The sequence below is a fragment of the Carlito syrichta genome, unplaced genomic scaffold (assembly GCF_000164805.1).
Source record: "Carlito syrichta isolate Samal-C Ts95f unplaced genomic scaffold, Tarsius_syrichta-2.0.1 Scaffold309834, whole genome shotgun sequence".
Taxonomy (NCBI): Eukaryota; Metazoa; Chordata; class Mammalia; order Primates; family Tarsiidae; genus Carlito; species Carlito syrichta.
Genome location: NW_007253930.1, coordinates 403,160 through 412,585, shown reverse-complemented (window position 1 = coordinate 412,585; position 9,426 = coordinate 403,160). Strand labels below are relative to the sequence as shown.

The 9,426-nt window shown below is 41.4% G+C and overlaps 1 protein-coding gene across 1 annotated transcript; it reads left to right on the top strand.

Moving 5' to 3' along the window:
• Positions 1 to 3,988: 3,988 nt before the first annotated feature.
• LOC103270443 (olfactory receptor 1B1) lies at positions 3,989 to 4,945 on the top strand. Its single transcript, XM_008067956.2, is given in 4 exon segments — positions 3,989 to 4,060; positions 4,063 to 4,093; positions 4,096 to 4,227; positions 4,230 to 4,945. Coding segments are annotated over 4 exon segments (951 nt in total).
• Positions 4,946 to 9,426: the final 4,481 nt, after the last annotated feature.

Below are 9,426 nucleotides of genomic sequence, written 5' to 3'. Positions count from 1 at the left end.
CTGTTTGGTTCTCCCTGGTAGGTGATCTGGCCTTTTTCTCTTGCTGCCTTTTTGAATTTTTCTTTTATGCTTACTTTGTTTAGGCGAATTATTATGTATCCAGGAGTTGGTCTTCTCATTTGTTGTCTTCCAGGGGTTTTCTGAATCTCTTGTGTTTGAGTTTTTGCATCATTGATTAGATAAGGGAAATTTTCTTGAATGATCTCATGGAAGGTTTGTTCCAGTGTGGTCTCTGTCTCTCTTTCTGCCTCAGGAAGACCAATTACTCTTAGCTTCTGTCTCTTGATGTAATCACTCATCTCTTGAAGGTTTTTTTCTGTCTTTTTGAGCTTGTTTTCTGTGTTTTTGAGAGTTTGGTTTAGTTCTATATTTTGGTCCTCAAGCTCTGAGTTTCTTCATTCTGCTTGGGTAATTCTTGTTTCCTTGCTTATCAGTGTGTTATTTATTTCATTCACAGTATTCTTTATTACTGTTATCTCAGATATCAGCTTCTTTCTAGTTTCTTCTTGAGTCTCTTCAATTCTTTTAAATTTCTCCATTAATGTCTTGATATCTAGGTTTGTAGTTTGAGACCAGTCATTCTGGAACCTCTTCATTGTTTGTATTCCGAAGTCAGTTTTCTCAGTGTCTGCCCTCCCAGGAAGTCTGGGAGAGACCCATATTCTTCTTTTGTTTTTCTTCATTTTTGTAGATATTTCTCTCATCTCTTAGTGGCTAAAGTCCCTTGAGCTTTAATCTCCAGCCTCTCCTCTCTGTTTTTGTTGCAGACAGCTAGCCTATTTCCTGGGAGATCTGTGACTTGTCTCTGTTTTGTGTAGGGGAGAGCCTTTGTCTCCTTTTTAATGACATCACCGTGGGAACTGAGGTGGAGGCTCTGATAGGTGGGTGGGGCGATGCAAATCTGCCTTGAAAATGGTGGAGGTGGTAGTTTTACTTTAACTTTTAGGGATACTCGTGTGGGTCTCCAGGAGGGACCAGCTGCTCAGCTGGGTACTGGATCCAGGATGCCACCAGCGGGCTGGGGTGGAGGAGAGGGTCGGGGGTTCCCTCCTCTGGAACTGGAAGCCTCTGATCAGCACCTTGCACAAGCTCCCTTATACAAACTTGCAGTCACACACTGAGTGCCTCAACCAGGGTGGGCCCGGGGCTCCAGATCTCCAAAGTTCCAGAGGGCAGGTGGTGGTTCTGGGTCCCTCACAGGGCACTTCAGCCAGAAATTGAAATGGTATCTCTGAGGGGTGGGCACACAGAGCCTCCCTGTGTGACCGGCAGCTTGGTGCTGGATGCTGGTCATGACAATGTAACCAGGGAGGTAGCTGGGATCTGGGATTTGGGATTCACCAGCCATCTGGAGTTACATATAGTGGAGCAGCCACTGCCAGGCTGCACTATCTGGCCCTCCGTGGGAACAAAGGTCCCCGGGTCTCATACCAGTGTGGCTGGTGGTGGGCAGGGGGTTGCAGGAAGAATAGTAAGAGTCTTTTTGGGTATTCACGTTTGCAGAGTCTCATGGATCCACCTATGTTGTCGCCATCTTCAGGAGTCTCCAGAAAAGGAATTTTAATCCAAAGGTGGCCGAATGTTACCACTATTGCAGTAGTCATGAGCTCCAAGAAGGTGTTGAGCGAGGGTGGGCAGGGTTCACACTAGTCTGGGCGGCGGGCTCCAGCTGGTGTCATCCTGGTGGCTCAGCCCACCACGAGGCACTCTGGCTCTGCCGCTGTGTGACAACAGTTCCGACTTGCCTCCTGCAGGTACTTGGCTGCCCTGCTGGGGGCTCAGCGGAGCAGCTGAAGGTCCTTGCCCATGGCCTGATGGCAGTGCCTTGGGTGGGCAGGCCACCCAGCCAGGGCTTCAGGGGATGGCATGGTGCTAGCATGGCCATGCCTCTGCTTCCGCACGGCAACTAGATTTACTCACAGTTTGGGTTTGTTTGTTTGTTTTTTTTTAGTCGGCTGCCTGCGTGTTGCTTTTGTCTGATTCAGCGTAGGGGTGGGGCTTTGTCTCCTGTTCTGCAATGTTACCTTAGGAACTGAGGTAGCGTTTGTTGATAGGTGGGTGGGTCAATGGAAGTCTGCCTGGAGAATGGCCAAGGCAGTTTTTGCAGATCCGTTTCTCTCAGCTTGTCTGGGTCCCCCAGCTTGGGGTCATGTGCTGAATGCCTCAGCCAGGGTGGGCCCAGAGCTTCAGAGCTCCAAAGCTCCAAAGTGCAGGTGGTGAGCAGTGAGGGTGGCCCTAGGCCCCCCACAGGGTACTTCAGCCAGGAATGGGACCGGTGTCTCTGAGGGGTGGGCACCTGGAGCCTCCCTGAGTGACTGGCAGCTTGGTGCTATGTGCCGAGCAGGAGACGATGTAGCCAGGGAGGGAGCTGGGACTCGAAACTCCCATGCATGTGGTGGAACAGCAGCAGCAGGGGGCTGCAATATCTGGCCCTGTGTGGGACCCAAGGTCCTCGGACCTCGGACCAGCATGGCTGGTGGTGGGCTGGGGGATGGGGGAAGAAAAGTAAGAGTCTTTTTGGGACCTCACGTTTGGAGAATCTCACAAGTCCACCTATGCCATCGCCATCTTGTTCCTGTCTCATCTGTTTGAATTTTATCCTGAAGTCTCTGACTATTTAAACAAGGTATCAGCATGTTGAAAGTTTTACTCTGGCATCAGTATAGAAAACCTACTGGTGAGATAAGTAGATAAGCTGGTAATCAGGTGTGGAAATCAGTATAGGTCAGTAATGCTGAAACTTAAATAGTAATAGTAGACTGACAGCAAAGAATGGATATAAGGGAAAATGTAGAAGTGATTAGATGTGGGGAGATGTGGCAGGAATTCCCTCAGTTTTTGGTTTCTGCATCAGGCAGATGATAATGATGATGCCATTAGCCAACACAAGGAATAAAAAGAAAAAAGAAAGTAATTTTATGACAATTGAAATCAAGTTCATGTCTAAAAGTGTTTTGGTGGAGTCTTTAGGTTTTTCCAAATATAAGATCATGTCATCAGCAAATAGGGTTAATTTGACTTCCTTTTTTCCATTTGAGTGTCTTTTACTTGTTTCTCTGACCTGATTGCTCTGGGCAGGACTTCTATGTTGCATAGAAGGGGTGAAAGTGGGCATCCTTGTCTTATTTCAGTTCTTAGAGGAAAAGCATAAAATCAACTACTTAGAACGATTTCTTTACATGTCCTGTGTTCTCATGATACATTATGTTCCATACAGGTTCAGAGAGAAGAAATCATGAGAACTGCAGAGGAGAGTGAAGTATGAATGGAATATGAAGTTCTGGAGACAGTGAGTATAGGTAATTCTTTTATGAAGCTTACCACTGGAAGGAGATAAGCAGTAGTCTAATGAAGAATTTTTCACTGTGGAAGGGACTTCAGCAGAGTTTGTGGATTAGATGGAACAAGCCACTAAAGTGAGTGAATAAGAAGAAATAAAGAATAAAATAAGTTCATTAAAGGAATGAAATAACGGACCTATATGAAAAGCATAGATGGTCAGAGTTGAATCTAGGTCTTTAAAGATCTTGAATAACATAACTGAATTAAGGCTAGTGCAGTGCCTAATGTCTATAATCTCAAAGATTTGAGGGGCCAAGAGGGGAAAATTACTTGAGGACAACAGTTTGAGACCAGCCTGGGTAACATAATGAGCCCCCCATCTCTACAAAAAATATTAGGTGTGCTGGTGTGTGACTGTAGTCCCAGCTATTCAGGAGGCTGAGGTGGGAGGATCTATGAACCAAGGAGATGAAGGTTGCAGTGAGATATGATCATGCCACTGCACTCCAGCATGGAAGATAGAGTTAGACCCTGTGTCTAAAAAAAAACCCAGAAAACAAAAACAAACCCAAATACACACAAACAGAAAAGTCCATAACTGAATTATGTCGAAATGTTATGATTCCTAACCTTTGACTCATGACTTTGCTTTTTTGACTCAATTTTTTACTTAAACTCTCTTCAGGCAGGCTCATTGTCACTCATCATGAGCTGTGCTCCCAATACTTCACACTTTCCAGTCTTCTTGCGACTTGGGATTTCAAGAGTTAATGTCTCCCCCCTACTCTCCTCTTCTTTCTGTTCCTGACTCTTTAATGACCACCATATTGGGGAATATGACTCTGGTGCTGCTTATCTCTTGGGACTTCATACTCCACTCACCGATGTATTATCTGCTCCATGGCCTCTCCATGATAGACATGGAGCTATCCACAGTCACCCTGCCCAGTTGCTGGCCCATCTTTTATTTGATTACCCAGTCATTCCTGCTGTCCGCTGCTTGACTCAGTTCTTTTTCTTCTATGCATTTGGTGTTATAGACACTCTTGTCATTGCTGTCATGGCTCTGGTTTGCTACGTGGCCATCTGTGACCATCAGTACTATGTTTCAGTGATGAATCACCAACTCTGTGCCCATTTACTAGCTTCAAGCTGGGTGGTGTCCATAGTGCACACCATGCTGCATGTGGGTTTCCTCCTGCCACTTTACTGGGCTGGGGTTCCTAGAGGAAATGTTCCTCATTCTCACTTCCTTTGTGACCATCAACCACTTCTGTGAGCCTCTTGATCTGACATGCATTACAATGAGCTAGCAATATTCTTAGAAGGTGGTTTTCTTATGATGAGCCCCTGTATCCCCCTTGTACTCTCCTATGTCCGAATTGGGGCCACCATCCTACGTTTGCCTTCAGCAGCTGGTCACCATTGAATGGTTTCCACCTGTGGATCTCTCCTCACCATAGTTGGCTTCTTCCTCTATGGCACTATCATTTGGGTCTACTTCCAGCATCCCTCCCAGAACTCTCAGCATCAAGATATGGTGGCTTCAGTAATGTAAACTGCCATTATGCCTTTGGCCAACCCTTTTGTATACAGCCTCCGCAATAAGGAGGTCAAGGGTGCACTTCACAGACTTCTTGGGCTGGGGAGGGTACACTCTTGATTAGCTTGCTGTGGGCCATATTGGGTAGGTGACATGGGCATGTTTTTAACATGGTTGGTTTGGAGGACATCAGAGTGCAGGATGGCCTAGATAATTTAAGGTACTCCACATTTGGCTTTTGTCAATGTGGTACTCTGATAGAGCTGTGGACATTTTACATCCAAACACACACAATCAGGACTCCTTTATTAGCATGCCTCTGGGATGTCTCCATCCCATTTATCTTAAGTTATCAAAGTTAATAAAATGAGCCACTAGGACTCAGTAGCTTCAATTTTGGAGTTTTGAGGGTAGGATTGTGAAATTATGAACTAAAGGAAAGGCAGTGGAGCTAATCATTATTACATTCAATGTGATGTGCTTTCTTTTGGGAGTATGTTGGTGTACAACAGAGAGTATGTAGAAGTCAACAGTTTTGACAAATAGGGCAGAAAGTTCTCTACCTATTTCATTCAATGAGTAAATATATGCCCCAGAGTGAGTGTGAAATGATAGTCATGATTCTGCTATTGCATATGTTAGTCCCAATTTTCATGGGCTATTTATAGTGCAAGAATCTAACTCTGATGCATGTGACTTCTATGTTATATGTTTTAAATTAATGTTTGTGTACATTTATAAAATAATACATAGATATAAAATACAAGCTAACTACTTTGTTTTATAAAGTAAGAACATAAACTGTTTTAATAATGAAAAAAATTTGGCATTACTTAACTTTTTGGCAGTTGTAACATGAGCCTCTGGATTAGTACCTCTTAAAAGATTGAAATCATATTTCCTTTTAACTTTTAAAATGTTTTTATTTTTAAAATTGTAGGGGAAATTTCAGGGTTATGTGTTCAAATATTCACTGTGCAGGTACCCTTGATGATGAGGTGTGCCCCTCCTTCTCCAGGCAGATTTCCACAACTGTCAATCTCATCCTCCCCTTTGCAGTTTCCCACTACAGTCAATCTTTTTCTTATAATATTGCAGTAGTTGTTCAAGGTCGACTTATGAGTGAGAACATGTGATATTCAGTTCTTCATTTCTGTGAAAGATCACTCAATATTATAGACTCTAATTTCATCCAGGTTGCTGCAAAGTTCATGATTTTGTTCTTCTTTATGGCTGCATAATATTCCATCATGTATATGTGCCAAACTTGTTTTATCCAGTCCTCTTTTGATGGGCAGCATGATTGGTTTCATCTTCTTGCTATTGTGTACAATGCTGCAATAAACATACGTGTGCAGGTACCTTTTTTATAGAGTGATTTAAGTTCTGGGTATATTCCCAGTAGGGGGTTTGTGGGGTCATATGGAAGGTCTATTTTTAGAACTTTCAGGAATTACCATACTGTTATCCACAGAGGCTATACTAGTTTGCACTCCCACCAACAGTGTAGAAGTGTTCTCTTTTTCACTACATCCTCTTCAACATCTGTTATTTTTTGAGTTATTGATGATGGCCATTCTGACTGGAGTTAGGTGGTATCTCAGTGTAGTTCTAATTTGCATCTCCTTGATGACTAGTGAGGTTGAACATTTCTTTATGTATCTGTTGGCCGCTCATATGTCTTCTTTTGAGAAGTGTCTGTTCATAGCTTTTGCCCATTTTGTAATGGGGCTTTCTGTTTTCTTCTTTTCAGCACACTTGAGTTCCTTGTAGATCCTAGATGTTAGGCCTTTGTCAGACATAGAGTTGGCAAAATTTTTTTACCAGCCTGTGGGCTGTCTCCCTGCTCTCTTGATGGTTTCTTTTGCTTTGCAGAAACTTGTCAGTTTGATGAGGTCTCACTTGTCTATATTATCTCTTATGGAATGGGTACTTCGAGTTTTGATCAGGAATTGGTTGCCAGTTCCAATTTCCATAGTGTCTCCTACATTACTAAGGTTCTTATAGTTTGATGTTTTACTTTTAGGTGTCTGATCCATTTGGAGTTAATTTTTGTGTATGAGGATAGGTGTCCTGTTTCAATCTTCTGCATGTGGTCAGCCAGTTTTCCCAGTACCATTTACTGAATAGGTTCTACTCTCCCCAGTGGTTGGTGGTGGAGGCTTTGTTGAAGATGAGTTGGTTGAGAAATTGCGATAATGCTTCTGGAATCTCAATTCTATTCCATTGGTCTATATGCCTGTTCTTGTACCAATACCAAGCTGTTTTGAATATTGTAGCTTTATAATAACGTTTGAATTCTGGGAGTGTGATACCTCCTGCTTTGTTTTGTTTTGTTGTTGTTTTTTTTTGCTGAGGATTATTTTGGCTATGCTTGGTCGTTTATGTTTCCATAAGAATTCCTATATTGTTGTTTCTAGGTCTGAGAAGAATATTGCTGGTAATTTGATGAGTATTGCATTAAATCTGTAGATTGCCTTAGGTAAAATGGACATCTTAACAATGTTGTTTCTTCCAATCCATGAGCATGTAAAATTTTTCCACTTGTTTGTGTCACCTTTGATTTCTTTGAGCAGTGTTTTGTAGTTTTCATTGTAAAGGTCTTTTATCCAGCACCCTTCTCGATAAAAGGGTTAGGATGATGCCAAGGTATTTCATTTTTTTGTGTGGCTATTATGAATGGAATTGTGCTTTTTATTTGGATTTTTGTTTGTGTATTATTGGTATATAGAAATGTGATTGTCTTTTGCACATTTATTTTATACCCTGAGACTTTGCCAAAGTTCTTTATCAGTGCAAAGAGATTTGTGACAGATTTTCCTGGGTTTTCAAGGTGTAGAATCATGTCGTCTGCAAAGAGAGAAAACTTGACTTCCTCTTTTCCTATTTGGACACATCTCATCACCTTCTCTTATTGCTCTAGCTAGTACTTCCAAAACTATGTTGAAAAGTAGGGGTGAGAGTTGGCATCCTTGACTTGTTACAGTTTTCAGGAGAAATGGTTTCAATTTCTGTCTGTTTAGCAGGATGCTGACTGTGGGTTTCTCATAGATGGCTTTAACTATTTTGAGTTATGTTCCATCTATGCCTAGATATTTGAGGATTTTTATCGAGAAGGGTGCTGGATTTTATCAAAAGTTTTTTGGCATCTAATGATATAATCATGTGGTTTTTGTTTTTATGTCTGTTTATGTATTTAATTACATTTATGGTCTTACAAATGTTGAATCAGCCTTGCATCCCAGGAACGAAGCCTACTTGGTCATCATGGATGATTTTTGAGATGTGTTGTTGAATTCGTTTTGCTAGGATCTTGTAGAGAATTTTAGCATCTATGTTCATCAAGGATATTGGCCTGTAGTTCTCTTTCTTTGTTGGATCTTTACCTGGCTTGTGTATCAATGTGATGTTAGCTTAATAAAGTGATTTGGGGAGAGTTTCATCTTTCTCAATCACTTGGAATGCTTTCAGTAGGATTGGTATCGATTCCTTTGTGTTTGTTTTGTAGAATTCTCCTGGAAAGTCATCTGGTTCAGGGTTTTTTTAATAGGCAGTTTTCTTATAACATAGCCAATTTTCTTGATTATTATTGGCCTATTTAGGGTCTGAATTTTCTTGTTTCAACCTAGGAAGGTCGTGTGATGTCAGGAAATTCTCCATTTCCTTTAGGTTTCAAGTTTGTTTCCATACAAGTGTACATCGTAGTCTTTAGTAATCTTTTGAATTTTTTCAGGGTTAGATGTGACTTCATCTTTTGTGTTTCTGATTTTGTTTGGGGGAGCTTTTTCTCTCTTTTTCTTGGTTGGACTAGCTAGGGGACCATCAATCTTGTTTATCCTTTCAAAGAACCAGCTTTTTGTTTCATTGATTTTTTTTTGGTATTTTCTTTTTGTCCTCTATGTCCCAGATTTGGGCTTTTGTTTTGGTGATCTAGATTCTTCTGCTGAAGTTAGGGGTTTGATGGTCTTGCTTTTCCAGCTTCCTTAGATGACATGTTAGGGTGTTAACTTGTGATCTTTCTATTTTCTTCATGTGCGTTTGTAGTGATATGAATTCTCCTCTTTCTACTGTTTTCATGGCTACCCCCAGATTTTGGTAAGATGTTTCTTAATTTTCATTTGTTTTCAGGTATCTTTTAATCTATATTTTGATTTCCATGTTGACCCAGGAGTTGCTTAACATCATGCTGTTTAGTGTTCATGTCTTTACGGGTTTTGGGGGAACTTTGCTGGTGTTGATATTTATTTGTATTTCAGTGTGGTCTGAGAAGGTGCATGGCAAAATTTCAGTCTTTTGAAATTTGTTTATGCTTGATTTATGGCCAAGGATGTCATCTGTCTTAGAGTACATTCCATGCAGTGATGAGTAGAATGTATATTCTATGGTTGTTGAGTGAAATATTCTGTAGGTATCAATTAAGTCCATTTGGTCAAGAGTCACATTGAGTTTCTGGATCTCCTTGCTGATTTTTTTCCCTGATGATCTATCTAGGGTTGTGATTGGGGTATTAAAGTCCCCAACTATGATAGTGTTAGTGTCAATATCTTTTTAAAGTTTGCCTAGAAGTGCTTTGTGAAAGTTGGTGCTCCTATGTTGAATGC